Below are 19,354 nucleotides of genomic sequence, written 5' to 3'. Positions count from 1 at the left end.
CTATTCTATAGAAAAGACTATTGTGAAATCATATAACAGACTATTTCAAAACATGAAAATATATTCAAGACATGTTGTCCATTAAGTATACAGGAAACAGATTAAAAGCAGTATATGCTTATTTACATATGTGGAAACTACACCTTTATCTGTGTGTGTGTATGTACATATAGGTATGAACATTTAGGTTGTTTCTTTTGCTACTGTAAAAATGCTACAATGAATAACCTTATGCATTTGTTATTTCGTACAAGTGTGAGGATCAGATCACCATATTTTTCTCCATTTTAAGCATTGTAATCTGGTTCTCACTTGTGCAAAGTGAAAATGCAAATGGTTATTCATTGCAATATTAAGTGTGCGTGTGTGTGTATGTAAACATACACATAGTAATGTATAGGGGGAGGGAAACAAAAGAAAACATAACAAAATGCCACAATGGTTATTTTAAGATGGCTTAATTTTTCACCTCTATACTTTAAATTTTTTTCCTTAATGCCAGTATATGAAAAAAATCAAATGTTAGCGAAATATTTGAAGGTTCAAACAAAAGGAAAAGCCCTGCACTTGTAAACAAAATATCTAAGTTCAAGACATTTATCCTGTTTGTAAACTCATCTGTAAACAAAATTGGAAGAATTACTTCAAATAAGATATTTAAGGAGTTTTTTGCAGTGTCTGGAAATCAGTAGGTCAATAATATAAATTCAAATGAAAATCATTGCAAAGACTAGTTTAAAAAATGTATGTGAGGGACTTCCCTGGTGGTGCAGTGGTTAAGAATCTGCCTGCCAATGCAGGGGACACGAGTTCGAGCCCCGGTCCAGGAAGATCCCACATGCCGCAGAGCAACTAAGCCTGTGCACCACAACTACTAAGCCTGCGCTCTAGAGCCTGTGAGCCACAACTACTGAGCCCATGTGCCACAACGACTGAAGCCCGCGTGCCTAGAGCCCGTGCTCTGCAACAAGAGAAGCCACCACAATGAGAAGCCCACACACTGCAACAAACAGTAGCTCCCACTTGCCACAACTAGAGAAAGCCCACACGCAGCAATGAAGACCCAATGCAGTCAAAAAATAAGATTAAAGAAATAAATAAATAAATATGAAAGTGTTTAGCACAGAGCCTGGGCCATAGCTGGTTACCAGGGATTATTAAATGAACCTGAATCATCTCCCTTTCCTGGTGACACCTAGATTCTGAAAAGGAAGATTAGACGTATTTCTAACTGCCACCATTTAACTTGGGTTCTCTCATTTCTTGCAACTGTTTATTTGATGCTGCCGTATTGTTTAAAAACAAACCAAAAAATAACAATAACAACAAAAAACAATGAAACTGGTTTTCTCCTTGCCTCTGGAGGACAAGCTGAACAAATCTATCCTTTATCTCCCTTCCTGGATTCTCTCTTCTTGCTTAAGTCCAGATCCAGATCCAGCATTTGGCAAATAGTTTTTCCCTGGATACTACTTAATATTCTGTTTTGGGAAGGGAGAATATCTTCATGTGAGAAATGCTGGCTTACCGCCCAAGCCTATACCCCACTGGATAGAGTCCATGACTATTTAAAGACCCTGCTCTGAACCAAAGGAATGATATAAATGATTCCATTGGTAGGGGAAATTTTGTCTGGTAGGAGCACACAGGATGATTTGTCTTGGAAATGGCCAGAGACTAGAACTAAGAGAAATATGAACAAAAAAATACATTGTGGATTTAGGATATGGTCATAGGAAGAGGATTTGGGGATTCACTGGATGGATACGGAGGATGAAGGGAGGGAAACGGTGAATGAGGACTGAAGTTTCGCTTTCCAAGCCCATGGAACGTCAGTACCATGGACAGAGCTTGAGCATTTGGAGAATAAAATGATGAGCTCACTTTGGGACATGATGGTTTGGGCTAAGAGCAGGAATTTCACAGGGATGGCCATAAGCAGTTTAAAATCTAACCCTGCAGACCAGATGGACCTCAAGCTAGAGGTGTAGACTTGAGACCTATCAATTTGGGCAAGAAGGTGGAGCTTAAGTCTTCATGAAGACACCTGAGCCTTATGGAGCACTAGTATTTAGAGAATAAAAGAGAAAAAGGGATCTAGTGAAGGAGCTTAAGAATGAGTAGCCAGGGCTTCCCTGGTGGCGCAGTGGTTGAGAGTCCGCCTGCCGATGCAGGGGACGCGGGTTCGTGCCCCAGTCCGGGAGGATCCCACAGGCCGCAAAGCGGCTGGGCCCGTGAGCCATGGCCGCTGGGCCTGCGCGTCCGGAGCCTGTGCTCCGCAACGGGAGAGACCACAACAGTGAGAGGCCCACATACCGCAAAAAAAAAAAAAAAGAAAGAAAGAAAGAATGAGTAGCCAGAAGGTATAATGCCAAAGGTAGGAAAGATGGTTTCATCCAGGAAATGGAAGCAGACCTAGACCTAAGAGGATGGCAGAGCTGTGACCCATGGTTTAAAACTAAAGCTAAGACCTCATGCCTCCTCTTTCCCTTGCTTTAGTTGAAATTAGATGCATGCACCAACAAAAAACAAAAATACAATGTCAAATTGAAGCCATAATACAATGTTGAATTGTGCTTTAGTGGTAAGCCAAACCATTCAGTTTTAGAAGCCCTCAGAATACCTTGAACTCCTGGCTTTAGCAACTATGACTCTATTAATTTTGTGGCTTGTTCAATCAATGTGGACTTTTGCGTTATTAATTAAAACCAATGCTTTTGAAATATCAGGCTGTGTTACTTATAGGCAGGGCAGAGCCTAGAACACAGGACTCTGGATCCCAGGCAGTGGGCAGTTCATGTCAGCTTGCCACATCTCAGGATGCACCCAGGTACCTGTGTATAAAGACCTGGGACAAGTCAAAGTCCCATAAAGTGTAAGCACCTTAAGTTACGGCATCCTCTTCCTGGCTAACCATACCTGAACACCCTCCTCCCCAAAAAAGGATCTATTTCCCCTGCTCAGTTCTCTATCTCACATATGTGTGTATTTGCCAAATGTCCCCTAGTCTCCATCCTTCTCCTCCTCCACCCCAACAAAGCCTCTATTGCTGGTCAGCCAGATCCACAGATGTGGGTGGGTCATCATGGTGACAGAGGAAGCCCTAATGCAGAAGGAGAGAGACAAAAACAGCAGGGGAAGGACCCTGCCCTATTTCTAGGGTAGCCAAAGGTCCATGCTTTTTAGAAGTGCTACCTTTGACTCAGAGAAGCATAGTAGAAGTCAAGAGAGGTGCTTCTGTATTGGAGAGACCACGGAATTCCTGAACTCTTCTTTAAAAAAATTTTTTTCTGTGATTTTCAGGTGATCATCAGTATAACCATCCGATTTTAAGCAGCGCTACCCAGACCCCTACACATGGTGAGAGATGATTGAGAGTGTTCTGCGTTCCATCCTCATTCCAAGTGGCTCCATCCTAACTACTGATGCCTATTATGGCATCAAACATGGTCACTGGCTCATTGAAGCTAAGGTGTAAGGAGCCAGGTACCCGCCCTCCTCCAGGGCCACAAGGCCTCACTCTCACTTTTACACAATTGTCCCCCTAGTGTCTGTCTCCAATATCAGAGCGATCTTCTGCCATGAAAGGGAAAGAGTAAGCCCCTTTCTTAATGCATTTCACTTGCAATCTTGATCACTTCTTGCAGCCATAAATTCCACGTGTCCAGAGCAAGGAGTGAACACTCTCCTTTGCCCAAGGTTACTTGTGGTACCATTTAGGAATGACATTAGATGTGAAAAACAAACTAATTAAGATTTAATAAAACTCAAAACCCAACTGGATGACCTGAGCTTTAGCTTCCCAGCAGAGGAAGAACCTGAAAGTTGCAGAACACAGGCATGGCAGCAAATTGCCAAAGGGTTACAAACCCATGTTTCCCTCTTAGCTTTCAACGTCCTCCCACCAGATCACAACTTACCATTTGGAACTACAGTGAACAACTATATTTTGGTATGTGCTCAAAACTTGGTAGAACGTGAAAGCCACATAAATTGTGAGCTACCTTCATTCTTCTTTGCTGTGCAATAATGAAAACACCATTAAATTTTAGTGAGAGAGAAACTCAAAACAAAGATAAATTCTGCAGCTCACCTGGCAGAGAGACCTACCCCTCATCTGCTCTATTTCTGCATTATAATCGGAGAACAAAAGTGGACTATTTTGATGTCCCCCTCCAGTGCTCAGCTCCTAGTGGAAATATATGATGAAAGCAACGATTTAATAAGGTGTTTCAGGTTTCGGGCCTAGGAGAAATTAGAACTGGAAGAAATCAGAGAGATCAGTTAAAAGAAGCTGGTATCAGTGGTGATGTGGACAGTGGGGAGAGAAAGAAGGGTTCAGATATGAAACATTTTGTAGAAAGAATTGGGAAAACTTAGGTACTAACTGAATATGGCTGATGAGAGTCAACTATGAGTAAAATGCAAAGCCACGATCAATGAGAAGAATGGAGGGTCTTATTAACACAATCTAAGGAATCAAGAAAGCAACCAGTGTACTGAGGATGGAGCTGTTGACAGTGAGCTTGGATCTGGACATCGAGAGCCGGATACGACTGTAGGATTTGCAAGAAAAACCACTCAACAGGCAGTTAGAGATGCAGACATGAAGTCTGGAGGGAGATGACAGCTGAAGATGTAAGTTATGCTTTGGAAGCAGTAACAGAAGCCTTGGGAGTAGGGGCAATCTGTGCAAGAAGGCTGAAAGAGAAAAGCAGAAGGCAGGAGCAGAAAGCCCGGGGGATGCCCATGGTGATGAAGCAGCAGCAGGGAGAGGAGCCAGAAGAGGCAAACGAGGATGCTCTGCTTGCTCAGTTATCGTTCTGAAAGAGTAACCATGAGCCGGTTTTCCCCGGAAGAAGCCAACACAAGCGCAGCCCCTGAATACAAAAGGAGGAACCATTCTTCCCTCCTCTTCTTCCTGTCTTCTTTTTCTACCTGGTGCGAGGAGATGAGGGTAGATGAGACCCGATCCCTGTCCTTGAACAGCTCGCAGCCTAGTGGAAGCAGGGTTTTCTCTGCATTCCTCCCTTAGATGTTACACTTTTCCCAGGAGCTGGCAGAGCAGCTCTCAAGAGAAGAGGCAGCCTGTGTCTACTTGATTAGCACATGAGCATTCATTGGATCCTTATTTTGGGCCAAGCACTATGAAGGCATCAGAAAAATTGGAAAGCAAGACTTCTGCTATCAAGGAGATTGCAATCTTTGGAGATCAGCAAGACCAACTCAAGTCAAATGATTAGAGACCACATAGACACTAAACTGGGTAGTATTGACCAGAAGAGCAATAGGGGCTTGAAGATCAGATATCTCTCTCGGCTTTAAAGATGTGATGTTGTCATAGCGAAGAGCCTTGGGGGAAGGGAGAATTTGGATAGAGGAAGAATAAGGAAGGGCATAGCAATAGGAGAGAGAGCATGAGCAAGGGGGCAGGGGCAATCACAGTGGAGGGAAAAAAGCAAGGAAGGTCTGGCTTTGGCTCAGTGGCAGGTTTTGGAGAACAGTGAGGGGTAAGAGCATCCAGAAATGTTGCATTTGGAAGTGGGTGAGCTGAGTGATGCCCTCAGTGGGAGTATGATGCCAACAGGCAGAGGGAAGTTCGTTCTTCTCCAGCATGGCCAGAAGTGAAGAAACCAGAGCTAAGGGGCTGTGGCTATTAGCCAGCTCTGGGTAGCAGTTCTCCCAGCTTCCTACCCACTCCACTTCCTGGTATCTGTCCCGATCTGTGTCAGGGAGGCTCTTTCAGTACAGCATGTTCTGATCACTCAGGGATGTAGAGCATCCCCCACCCCCTCACATATGTACTGAGCTGGCGCGAACACCAGCTCATTGGCTGGGCTCCCCTGGCTCCATCCCCAGTGTTGGGGGTACCAGTGAAGGCAGGAAGGGATACAGAAGCCAGGAGTTCCCTGTATTGAGGTTGCCCTTGGACCAAGCCTAGGAGTCCTCTTTGTCCTACAGTTCACAGCACCCTCTTTGCCAAGAGGCATAGGGAGACACAGACCACGGATACATTTGTCCAAAGTTAGAGCCTGCCCTTTCTTGGATGTCCCAAACCAAGAGGATGGAGGGATAATGCAAGAGCCACCCAGCTGCCTCCTTTCTGGGAATGGTACCACTGTTTCCCCAGCCATACCTGTTAACTTCTTGCCGTGCTTCAAGTCAGTCAAGCACCAAGGCATGCCTGTCTTCCTGCCTTGGATCTCTATTCCTTTTTGTACCCCATCTTCATGGCCACTCAGCACCCATACCTGCATCTCCTCTTCCCCCGACTCCTGTGTTATTCCTAATCTGGCCCCCAGAGCCCAGCCCAACTCATTCACCTCATGAGTCATTCACCTCACTTCTCTTTGTTCTTTCCTTCCATGTCTTCCCCACTTCCTTTCCCCAGGTCTGGCACTGAACAACTCTCCCTTCTCTCTCTTAGACTTTGTAATCTCAAGGGATGGAGGGAGGAAAACAGAATGATGTACTAGGCATTTTGCCCATGTTCCTTCCTCCAGCAGCTCAGAGATGGCTAAGGGGGCTTCAGAGGAAGGAGCAGGAACAAGAGGAAGTGGCTTTGCAGCTCACAGTGGCTTGTCAGTTGCAGGGCTTGGAGAAGCCAAAGGTGGAAGGGGTGGTGTGAGAGGTGAAATGACCTCGCGGACAGTGTGGGTTGTAGTCTCAGTGGAGCTGGGTCCTGGACCCAGTCCTATGGGTATGCAGACAAGATGGGTCACTCTACCTCCTTCAAACTCAGATATTTTCTGAGCCTGAGAGCTAGTATGCCTAATGCTATTGGGGAAAGGATAGAACCTTCACACCAAAATAGATGATTTTATGACACCCCCCACTCAGCTCCATGAGGCTTACATTTTCATCAGACAGCCCAGTGATATACCGGCAGAAAGAGTTTGCCATTCAAGGAAGGGTAACCTGCCATCATGGCCAGTGCAGCCAAAAGCACCTGCCCCCCAGCCTGTTGGCAACTGAAGCTGAGCACTGAGGGAGGCTGAGTCACCAGCATCACCGGTGTCCTAGCACAGGGGCCAGGAAAGCAGGATGGGGATGAGAGATGGAACCTGAATGCTTCCTTCCTGCCTGCCCCCCAGCCTTTGTCCCCACTAATGCCATGACCCCTCCCTTCTTTTGCAGAGAAGCCTCGGATGAACAACATCCTGACATCGGCCACCGAGCCCTATGACCTCTCCTTCTCCCGCTCCTTCCAGAACTTGGCCCACCTGCCCCCATCCTACGAGTCTGCAGTGAAGACCCATCCCAGCAAGTACTCATCCCTGAAGAGGCTAAGTAAGTGGGGTTTTCCTGGGGCTGGGGTCTGCCTCTGGGGCCTCCACAACATCTTCCTGTGTCTCACTCTCTTGCTGTGCACCTGAGGGCATGGGAGTGAGGTGTCCCAAGAACAAAGAGCAAGGTGTAGCACGGTAGAAGAGAACAGACAAGTCCCTTGTTTTTGTTCTTTAGAGTGTGAGTCCATCTTCTCCCTCAGTAGAATGGAGGCCATGGGATCCTCAGAGCCACATTCCCATGGGAAGCAGTGCTTCAACTCATGTACCAGGTTAACTACAGGAGAAAGCCTTTCCCAAGCCTCACCCCACACCTGCCTTCTTCAAACCCTGGGCCTTCCTTGCTCTCTATCTGTCTTGGAGTAAAGGCTCTCAATGCCAGAGCTTTCTCTGAGACTCTTCCCAGAGACCGGCTGTAGAAGGGCCCATAAACCAGCTCCCTCCCTAACCCCATTAACACTGTCTTGGGAACCTGAGACTCCCCACTCCACGCACACACCCCATTTCATGAGTTGAGCCCAGTACATCCCATGGTCCCAGCTCTGCCATTTGAGTCTGGGGAGCTCTAGGGATTGATGGGTTTCAGATGTTACAATGTCAAGAAGGTACATGGCAGGAGAGGTCTTCTCTTCCAGCTTTCCAACCCCTGGACCTTCTGCCTCCATTTCCCAATGAGTCTATTTCGATGACCACCCAGCTACAGGGCCGAGCCTGTGCTTCACAGTACAGGGTAACCTACTGTGATAGAAGTTCAGCCCATGAGTCCATATCAGCCACCGCCAAGGTGGAACAGTGAGTTTCTATGGCTAAAAATGGGAATCACACATTCTGCAGAGATCTGGAAGGCTGTCTGTAGGAAGCCTCATTCCTGAAATGTGGGGCAAAGAAGGCTTGTGCATGTCCTGGGTGAGTTCAAGGGTGAGCCTGGGGGGCCTCGTGGACGGAGAGATGGGCGGAACATCTGAACGAGGTGCACACGTGGGACTGTCCGGGCCTGCTCGTGCTGTGGGCACAGGCGAAGCACGCGTAGACTTGATTCTGTACTTGTGTGGAGGCTGGATGCCCATGTGTTGGCTTCCTAGGCATAGGCTGTTACTCCAGAGAAGGTGTTACTATGTTTCTAAGTTACCAGTAAGCATTTTCACAAGCCCCTCCTGGATGGAGCATTCTGCTTTATTCTAGCAGGAGTCTGGTTCTGCAGCCCAACTTCCTTGGAGAGAGCTTCTGAGCCTCATCAGAAAGCTGCCAGCTGCTCCTTGGGTGTTTCAGCAAGACCCAGGGAGCTGTTCTGTTTCGGGACCATGGCGTGGCAGGAGCAGCACTGGAGCAGGAGTTCAGGGTCACGGGCTTGCCATCTATTCGGCCATGAACTCCCTGGAGACCTCGAGGGAGTCCATTAACCCCAGATACTCAAGGTGGTCCAGGGACGAGGGTCATCAGAATTGCCTGGGAGCTCCTTAGAGATGCGGACTCTCAGACCCACCCCAGAGCTAGGTCAGAATCAGACTCTGCATTTAACAAGACCCCTGGGGTCTGGAGAAGCACAGCCTCTACCTGTCTGGGCTGCAGGATCCTTGTTGGATCCTGGCTGCACTGTCACAGTGTTGCCCCAGCTCACTCCTCTCTCTCTCTCTCTTGCTTTCTCGAACTGTCTCTCTCCCCTGCAGCTGACAAGGAGGCAGACGAGTATTACATGAGAAGGCGGCACCTGCCCGACCTGGCCGCCCGTGGCACCCTCCCCCTCAACGTCATCCAGATGTCCCACCAGAAGCCGCTGCCGCGAGAGCGACCCCGCCGGCCCCTCCGGGCCATGTCTCAGGACAGGGTCCTGTCCCCAGAGCGGCGCCTGCCGGATGAGTTCGGCATGCCCTACGACCGCATCCTGTCGGACGAGCAGCTGCTCTCCACGGAGCGCCTGCACTCCCAGGACCCGCTGCTGTCCCCGGAGCGGACGGCCTTCCCCGAGCAGTCCCTGTCGCGGGCCATCTCGCACACGGATGTCTTTGTGTCCACGCCCGTGCTGGACCGCTACCGCATGACCAAGATGCACTCCCATCCCAGTGCGTCCAGTAACTCCTGCGCCACCCTGGGCCACAGCCAGACGGCAGCCAAGCGCCAGGCCTTTGCCTCACGCAGACACAACACCGTGGAACAGCTGCACTACATCCCAGGCCACCACACCTGCTACACAGCCAGCAAGACAGAAGTGACCGTGTGACCGGCAGGGCAGGCAGGCCAGGGGTCGAGAGGGGCCTGGAGCAGAGCTTCCGGCTCCGGATGGCTCCCTTCCCTCGACCCCTCTGTGGGAGCTGGGGGTGCACCGCCCTTGCCCGGAAAGCCACACTCCTGGCACACGGCCGGTGGTCTGGCACAGCGCACTCGGACCTGGGATCTAGAGCGATCACCCTCACTCTTCCAGAAGAATCGAAGGGGAGGGAGGAGCGGGGCTAGGCCCCAGTCTCGCCCCCACCCCCGACTGTCACCTACTCCCTTTCAGTCCCACATCCCCTCTCCCCGTCCTGGGGGCTCAGAGACCCTGGCCTGACCCTGGCCCGAAGCTGCCTGGGTTTGAATTGGCCAGTGGGTGCAGTCAAGGGGCTGACCCTGACCGAATAGGCTACTCGGTCTCATTCATTTACTTAAAACCGCATCACAGAAATCTTCTAGTGCCTAAAAACTGCCCGCTCGCTCTCTCAGAGCCAGGGAGCTGCTGTGTCCATAAGCACAATAATGATTCTCTTCTGCCTGCTGGAACTCTCTGGTCCCCACTGGGTGGCCCTTCCTCCGCCGACCCCCTGGGGCCTTGTGCCCCTCCCCTAAGCCCCGGGACAGGGAGGGGTTCCCTTCCTTCAGCTGCCTCTCCACGGGTGGGAACCCCCCCCCATTCCAGCTGGCTGCCCCGCCCACAAGTCTCTGCCCCTCCCCCAGCCTCAGATTCCACCCTTGGGTTCGCTGGGGCTTTGCTCTAGTCCTCCCAGAAGAGAGCAGGGACGGGGTGCAGGGACTTTTGGGGTGCCCTCCCCAGCAACCTGGTGATCTCCACACTTCCTCCAGGCCTCTAGGTCTGAACTGTGACCTGCCACTCTGGCCTGCCTTCCCCTCCCCTGCTCTTCTCCCAAGAGGCGTCTGCCCCTGGCCGGAGAGCGGAGGTGGAGAGGCCACTGTGACGCCCATTCCCATCGCCCAGGGCTCCCACCACGCACGTCAGGCAGGACAGAGGCTCTGGCTTCTATAGAGGGGCAGCTCAGCCCCAGCCAAGGGGGACCCCAGGTGGCTGTCCTGCACCTTGCCTGCTCCTCTCTCCCCATCACTGCCCCCTGCTTGGCCCCTTCTCTGTTTAGAACTTGCTCTCTCTGCCTGTTTTCCCACCCCTCCCCCACCTCCCATTCTCCTGCAGCTCCATGACTCTCTCCTGGCTGCTGCTTCTACAAACCAGTGCCTCCTTTCGATCTAAGGGACAGAGACCCATTAGCAGACGCAAATAGTGGTACTCCGGGCTATTGGTCTGGGAGTTAACTGGGTAGCTCCCCAGTCGCTCCCCTGAAAGGCATTGAGCGCCAGGCAGATCCATGCCCTCAGCTCTACTGGGGGGCTGCCCCCGCCAGCCCATCTCTTCTCTGCCTCCAGCCTGGTGGGTGGGCAGGATGTGACAGCCACCTGGAGAGCAGACAGTGAACGAAGCAGCATCCACTCCCTGGAGACTAGAGCCTGGGGTGGGGGAGAGAAGGGGCTCCCCCATTCTCAGGGCCAGGGTACCTCCCTGGGCTGGAGCTGGGGGAATCGGCTTCAGACTATTGGGTGAAGGTATGATACTAAAAATGTGACTGCCACCACAGTCAGACTCCAAAAGCAAAGACCTTAAACTGGGCTTTTAGGTTCCTCAGTTCCGCATACAATATGCATGGCCCTTTAAAAAGGGGGGCGGGGCAGGGAGAACTCCCCAGTGTCAGCCCTGGGAATTTTAAATCTAATCCACAGAGAAATCAATTGACTGATTCCTCTTACTTATTCAAGAATTCCAAAGCTCTTGTTCCCCCCCTCCCCTCAAGGCTCACCATCACACGAATCAGGAGGGGATTGAGCTGGGGGTGAGGGACACAGCCCTGAAGTCCCCAATGGGGCGGTGTCACTGGGTCTGTGAGGCTGTAAGGACAGGGATAACTCTGCTTTCCTTCCTTACAAACACATAAACCTTCTCAAGGGCTGGTCCCTAAGGGTTTATGAGACTTTGGTCCAGAAGGTGAGGCTAAGAGGGTTGGGCTGGAGGCAATCAACTATTCTTGGAAACGAACGTGTGTCTGTCACAGCTGGTCCTCTCTGCCCACTGCTCTCTAATCCAGCCCTCGGCCAGTCCCCTTGAAGGCTGCCTGCTGGTGCAGAGGGGAAAGGATGTGAGTGGGTGAGAATCCCCTCCCCAGGTGTCTGCACACACATATATCTGAACCAGAAACCAGATCTCATTCTGTGTCTGAAGCATCATCTCAGCACCAAGTCCTCCAGCCCTCAGGACAATGCTCCTCCCAGCCCTGTGTCTGTCTCAGGGGTTGTTTGATAGATTGATTCTGAAACATTTCTCATCCCAGCATTCCTGCTGCCCAGTTTAAAACCTCTGGTATCACTCGGATCAAAAACTTCTACCTGAACCATTACTTCTTTTAAATGATTCTTCTGTTTCACCCTTGGGTTTGGAAGGAGTGAGGGAGGGAAGGAAGGAAGGAAATAAGAGAAAGGAGTCTACATACTTGCTCCATCAGTCCCTCATTTCAAAATCCACACAATGATGTCTTAACTGGGACACTGCAGTATCTCATTTATCGGTCGTGCCATCCATGTTTGCAGAATAAGCAAAGCTGAGTTACCGGACAAGTTCTTGTAGCAGATAAGAGAGGGTTCTGGGGCTGGAACCCAGATGTCCTGACTTCCAGCCTCACCAGGCTGGTGGCCACTACCAGCCCTTGGAAGGGCTGGCCCTTCCCCGACAATGGAAGCCCGCCTCTCCCAGCAAGGGAAGCCCAAAGCCCAAAGTTTCCCTCTGCTTGTCCGGCTCTCTGTGTGAGTTTCCATTGCTCTGCTGTGAGTTTCCATTGCTCTGCTGGTAATGCACTGCGGTCTGCATGGGTTCTCTCCTGCCCTGAAGGTTCTTGCTGATCTGCTTGGCCTTTGATGACAGCGAAGCTCTCACAATCTATCATGTCCTTCCACCTTTCCTGCCTCACTTCCTCCAGTGAACTCCTGGCTCCGTGAGCTCATAAGTCACAAAGGCTTTCCCATGAATTCCTTGAACCCTCTAAATGGGCTTCTGCACTCATGGCTCCCCAGTGTCTTGGGTGATGGGTCTGCCTTCTAGAAAGTTCCAACCCTTTTCTTAATTCAAACGTCTTCTCCCCTCTTTCCACTCTCCCACCTGGAAACTGACCTCAGTCTTCTATGCCCATTCAGCCCTTCCTCCCTCTCATCTCCCCTGCCTTGCCCTTTTCTTCCATTTACCTCTCTCCAACCATACTTTCTTTTCCCTGGTCCCGCTGTACTTTCTGGTTCTAAAATGTAGAGCTCTCAATGAAAACAGTCCCAGAATGAGACATTCTTCAGGTCTCTGTTGGCCTCATTGGTTTATTCTTCACCTCCTGCCCCTACGAGATAAAGGATGGGAGCTGCTCTGTCAGAGGCCTCATGGGTCAAAGATCAACTTTGGTTCCTACAGCTGGCATGTCCCTGAAGTCTCTGCCCCAGCCTGTTGCTAGCCCAGAGGCTCCTGCTCTGGCCAAAGATTCATATCCTTTTTGAGGGCTCTTGGCCACTGTTCCATCTCACTTGTGCCTGTCCTGCTTGTGTGTGTCACAGATCCTTCTTTGTCCCCAAAGACTGGAGAGCCTCATGACTCTCCAAGCATGGGGAAATATCCGTTCCAATAACCCTGCCACCAAACAATTCATTTTCTTCAGAGATATCTTGTCTGCCACCAGCCTTCTGGCCTCAAAATTCCATTCACAGGCAACTGTGGACCTGACCCAAGGTAATCTGCAAGGGTTGCCAATGACCTGGGTCCTAGGAAGCACCTGCTCTGTTCCCCCCACATACCTGCCTCCACCATCCTCCCCAAACCTGGGAGACTTGCCTCTGGAGTATTTTCAAGGAAGCTCGTTGTGTTTCAATGAAGGGTTTTTCAGGGTTCCTACTTTTTATACATATACATATATATATATAAGTGCAGCATTTTAGTGACAGATTCGATATGAAAGCTATGTCTTCCTAGGCTCTATATTTGATTTCAGAAGGCAGCGTAATACTGGAGGAAAAAAGCACAGGGCTGAGGCTCTTGGAGACGTGGCTTTGGCCCTGGCTTTGTCTCCGTCTTGCCATGTGACCAAGGACGAGCCACGTTCTCGCTCAGCGCCTCCGTTTCCCATCTGTAAAGTGAGGGGCTTTGACCAAAGGAGTTCTGAAGTTTCATCCCGCTCTTACATGTAGGGCTCCCATTCCCCACTGGCACCCACTCCTCTCTGCGTTCCTCCCCTCCTCAACTGGGCTGCATACATCCCGTTCCACCCACCCCACGGTGGCATCCTCAGATGCCCTAGGCAGCCACCAGACTCCTCTCCAGAACCTGGGGAGGGCCCTGTGGTCGCAGCCTCCCAGGGGTGCTCTCCTGTCTGACGGTGTAAGAGCCTACCCATTCAGTGGGTTTACCAACTGTGTGTCATGGAATCCCCCACCCCCGCCAATTAGACACACCTAAATCATCTTAGGTATCTGTGTCGTTGGGGAATTCTGAAGTTTTCATTTTGATGCGGTCCTTAAAGCTGGAGGGAGCTGGTTCTGATTTCAGAGAGGGGACAGCCTAGAGGAGAAAGGTCCAGAGGTTGGCCCACAATGGCATGAAGTTTGTATTTGAGGGCAGCTTGGAAACGCATTCCAAGCCACAGAGGGGATTGCACAGCAGAGCCCCTGTGGGGCAGTGGATGTTATATCCCCCTCCAGAACCTGTGTCCTGAAGACCGAGTCCAGACACTGGGCTCCGTTCACCCAGAGGAGGAGGAGACATCCCCCCTGGGCTGCTAAGAGGTGGGCACCCACCCCATCCCCCAGTACCTTTCTAGCCCCTCCTCATGACACTGTCATCCTCCTGGTGAAAGCTTGTGAAGAAGCAAGAACTGAGAGTCCAAGTCAGTATCATTGAACCCATCTTGTAAATCGACAAACACATCAACCATCCATCAGTCAGAGAAATGACGTCATATGTTTTCTTAATACCGTCCCTCCTGAGGGAGAGGAAGACCTCTGCTCAACTTTGCTGTCCACTCCTGCTGTGACCCTTGAATGCCACTGCCTGGGAGAACTCATTCATTTGCTTCGTAGTGGCAATATTCCTCTAGTTCTATAACTCAGCTAGACATTTTGTAGTAAAGAATTCTTGAAATTCTCTAATAAAAAAAAAAGCAATTCTTACTGTAATGTTTTTAGTTTGGGGACACAATTTCCTAAGGGGAGATTAATGAACATTTTTATGCATTAGCCCAATTTATGGATTCCATGTTTATTACATATGGTAGTACTGATGAAAAGCACCTTTCTATCTGTACCTTTGCACAGTTTCTTCATTCCTCGTAAGTGAGCTTCACGATGAGCAGTGCTCCCGTAACTGCTGCTTCTGTACAAATCTCATTGTTCTACTTACCTGTCAAAGCACATTCTGTGTGTACTGTAAACAGATATCACTTTAGTGAGATTTAGTCTTAAGGATTTTTCCACTTTTGTCAGTAACAGATATTTATGGATTAAAAAAATAATAAAGCCGTTTCAACATACCCTGTGTCTCTTAAAATCGCCACATGCTTGCTTCTACAAACACAGAGCCCAAACTAAAGGCAACTAGAGATCACAAAACGACGTAGAAGATCACTGGAGGTAGGAGTAGAAACAGAGACTGACTGCAGATGGGAATGAGGAAGATTTTAGGGTGATGGAAGCATTGTAAAACTGGATGACGGTGATGCCCACAATGGCATAAATTTACTAAAAATCATCAAATTGTATATTGCAATGGGTGAATTGTATGATATGCAAATTAGATTTTAATAATGCTTTAAAAATGGTGAACAAAAGGCATGTAGGAAGGTAGGCTTAGAACAAGTGCCAATGGATAAGGTGTACCAACTCAAAGCAGAACCAGAAGTTACAACCTTGTATCCACATTCATCTACTCCAGCATCATTATTCTTGGACATTAGGCCTTAGTTTGGTTTTAGAGTTAGTGCTTGCAGTTACCATGGGTGACCAGAGTACAGGTGGTTAAATAGCCATGACATTTTAACCAGAGAATGAGGTTGTGCCATGAAAATTGATTTAGATTTGGAGTCTTGCTCAAGACCTCTTTCTCTGGGCTTGTTTTTTTATATTATTTCCTTTGGCCCATATTCACTTTTGCTGCTAAGGTCATCTGTTGTTCTGTGTTTCTGAATTTTCCCCATAACCTAGATACTGGTGGGCTCTGCTTCAGCAAACAAAGTATTGCCAAACAGGACATGGCCTTCTGCCAGCTTCAGCACCTCCACAGTTCCTAGAATCCACAGTCAGTTATACTCTCTTACCAACTGCCCAGCTCCTTTGTAATTAAAACCCTTCTCCTTGGCTGAGTTGAGCTTATATTCAAAAATCCTTTTATTATCTCTCACCAATGGCATTCTTTACCTAGGACAAAGTTATAAACCTGTTTACTATTCTAATACATAATAACACATAACCACACATATCCTGAAAACTGTTTTGCTCACTACAACAATCATTATTACAGTGGATTACCTCTAAGTCGTGGTGTCGCTAACCCACGATGACACACAGCAAGCACACACACATTACAAGTATAGCAAAGCTTCATTAATCTATATTCATTATTGGAAGGAAACCCAAAGGAAGACAAAATTCTGAGTTGGCAAAAAAAATTATTTTTAGAGAAGTGCAATTTAATTACAATGCTTACACATACACAGAATGGCTAGATTAGACTAGCAATATGTTTCCTCATAGAAAATCACAGGAGACCTTCCTTACCGAACAGGTAAGACTAACTGTAATTGATATAAAAATGGTCAAGAGGTTTGAGTCAAGGAATTCTGAACATGCTTAACCATGGTTCTTAAATTGGCTAAACATCCTTTTTTTTTTTTTTTTTGCGGTACGCGGGCCTCTCACTGTTGTGGTCTCTCCCATTGCGGAGCACAGGCTCCGGTCATGCAGGCTCAGCGGCCATGGCTCACGGGCCTAGCCGCTCCACGGCACGTGGGATCTTCCCGGACCGGGGCACGAACCCGTGTCCCCTGCATCGGCGGGCGGACTCTCAACCACTGCGCCACCAGGGAAGCCCAAAATCCACTTTTTTAAAAATTTATTTTATTGAAGTACAGCTGATTTACAATGTTGTGTTAATTTCTGCTGTACAGCAAAGTGATTCAGTTATACATACATATATATATATATATATATATATATATATATATACATTCTTTTTCATATTCTTTTCCATTATGGTTTATCACAGGGTATTGAATATAGTTCCCTGTGCTCTACAGTAGGACCTTGTTGTTTATCCATCCTATATATGATAGTTTGCATCTGCTAATCCCAACCTCCCAGTTCTTCCCTTCCCCACCCCTCCTCTCCCTTGGCAACCGTACATCTGTTCTCTATAAACATCCACTTTTAAATATCATTAACTCAAATAATTTGTTCAAATTTTCCTCTTTGATTCTCAAATGATTCTCAAAGTTAAACCTCAATTTGGCCCCTGTCACAGTTGTCACTAATTCCAAATTGGTGAGATCTATAAAATGAGGTCTTAATATACCATCATTAATAAGCCAAGACCAGAGAAAACTCAATGTTGGAAGCATTAAGATGCCAGGGGTCTTGGACAGCCTTTCACCTTCCATGTCACTTTGGACACTGAACTTTCTCCTCTCTGGCTGAGCATGAAGGAAGTACAAAACCTCTAGGGAGGAGTAAGAAAGATTTTCCTTCAAGATTCTCAGAAGAAAACCAAGGACACTCACTCTTTGCGCTGCAAATGTGTCAGGAATGGGAAAATCAGAAAGAGCAGAGGTTCAAAGGAATGCTTGGAAAGTTCCAGAATAAGTGAGTCAGTAACTTTTATACCAGGGATGTGTTAGCCAATGTCATCCCTGGGCCTCTGTGTCCTCATCTGTAAAGGCTGGGATATTAGACAAATAAAACAAAATGAAACAAAACCCACATCTGATATATTTTATCACTGAATTATCACAACACAGTACTCAAATTTTATCTGGGCTTCTAGCTAGCTGAATGAACTTGTGAATAACCCATCCTGCTTGGCCTTGCCCATCTCAACTTTCCCATCCCATGAGAATAGGATGCAGTCAAAGACTACTGGACCAGGTATCAGAAGATCTTGTTCATTGAACTGGCTCTGCCAGCATTTTGCTGTGTGACCTTGAAAGACATATTTCTCCTCTTCAAATTTCAATTTTCTCATTTAAAACAAAAACAGTGGGCCAGGGACTTCCCTGGAGGTCCAGTGGTTGGGACTTCGCCTTCCAGTGCAGGGGGTGCAGGTTTGATCCCTGGTAGGGGAGCTGGGATCCCACATGCCTCATGGCCAAAAAACCAAAACATAGAACAGAAGCTATATTGTAACAAATTCAATAAAGACTTTTAAAATGGTCCACATCAAAAAAACAAACAAACAAACAAACGTGGGCCAGACCCCTCTAAATCTCTAAAATCCTTCCCATCTTTTTCAGTCTGCTTCTGTGATTTTGTCAAGACTTTGCAGGGAGCTGGTAAGCTCAGCTAGTACTAGTCCTGGAAGAAGGGTAGAGTGGGAGGGCAGAGTGATGGGAAGGCAGGAGAAAACCCTTGGCAGGAGCCATCGCTTATCAGATAGCATTTTCCCAGTGACAAGCATGGCTACCCTGTGTCAACAAGAGATGGCTACGGAGGAAGGAAAGGTATTAAGCTAGAGGAAGAATGAGGTCCTTAGAAAGCTGCCTCTTATGTTAACTTAACGTTTTGTGATTTCCCAAGATCAACAACTTGTCTGTTAAAAGAAACCCCAAAGAATGCCTTTCCACAGAAAGTTATCAACAGTTCATTATTTTTCTGTGTTTGCCCATAGATATAGAGCTCAGATGTGTGTTTCAGGACCAGGCCTCTCTCCACAAAAAGAGAGAAGTTGCTTTGCCTCCAGCTTCAATCTTAACCCCAAGTCCAAGTTCCGGAGACATGTATCAAGTGTAGAATACTGGGACCATTGCTGTCATTCCCAACTGTGTGTACCCTAATAATTCTTTCTTGGGCCATTTATAAGAGCTACTCCTGCTGGTTCACCAGGGCAACCATGGAGAAGACCTCCCCTGCTACCTAAAGGATATTCGTTCATACATCCGTCTTCATTTTAGACTTGAAGAAAACAAAACACTGTCATCTAACCCAGTGTGCCCACAAAGCAGCAACCTCAGTATCCCTGGGAGCTGACTGCAATGCACGTTGCCAGTCCTACCCTAGACTTACTGAATCAGAATCTCTACGGGTGAGCCCCCAGAATTTGCCTTTCCACCAGACCCCTAGGTGACTCTATGAACATTAAAGTTTGAGAAGTACATCCTCCTGCATTTTTTTTTCAGTTTTGAAATGCTATAATCCTATGATAATAAAGATTTGGAATTCGGGGGATCAGAGCAGCCTTGATATATGTAGCCAAACAATTTCAGGCAACCAGCTTCAGTGAAGAGGTTAGAACAAAAATGAATTTACACAAGGATTTACTGTGTGCTATAAGCACAGAGAACTGTATTCAGTATCTTGTAATAACCTATAATGGAAAAGAATCTGAAAAAAAATATATATATATATAACTGAATCATTTTGTTGTATACATGAAACTAACACAATATTGCAAATGAAGTCTACTTCAATTTTTTTAAAAATGAGTTTACAGAGGTTTAAGTATTTGGGAAATGAGAAAGCTGAGGCAGCGTGTATAAACTATCTGTAGGAAATTTTAATAGAAGGGAAGGTATGTGACTATTGGAAGG

General features: G+C 47.9%; 1 protein-coding gene across 4 annotated transcripts in view; it reads left to right on the top strand.

Annotated features, from left to right (window-relative positions):
* The window catches only part of SHISA6 (shisa family member 6), a gene marked incomplete at both ends in the record, with an annotated part of 244,373 nt that extends 234,869 nt beyond the window's left edge, over positions 1-9,504 (top strand). For 2 of the 4 annotated variants that reach the window (XM_082605540.1, XM_082605538.1), the window contains 3 exons: positions 3,304-3,360; positions 7,138-7,290; positions 8,954-9,504. In XM_082605540.1, the coding sequence (XP_082461666.1) occupies positions 3,304-3,360; positions 7,138-7,290; positions 8,954-9,504 (761 nt within the window). The remainder of the gene's footprint in view (positions 1-3,303; positions 3,361-7,137; positions 7,291-8,953) is intronic. The other 2 variants (XM_082605541.1, XM_082605539.1) reach the window with 1 other exon arrangement.
* Positions 9,505-19,354: the final 9,850 nt, after the last annotated feature.

The sequence above is a fragment of the Mesoplodon mirus genome (genome assembly GCF_964341445.2).
Source record: "Mesoplodon mirus genome assembly, chromosome: 18".
In the NCBI taxonomy this organism is placed as follows: domain Eukaryota; kingdom Metazoa; phylum Chordata; class Mammalia; order Artiodactyla; family Ziphiidae; genus Mesoplodon; species Mesoplodon mirus.
Note: the sequence above shows the minus strand (reverse complement) of the source record. Positions and strands in the feature narration are given on the sequence as shown.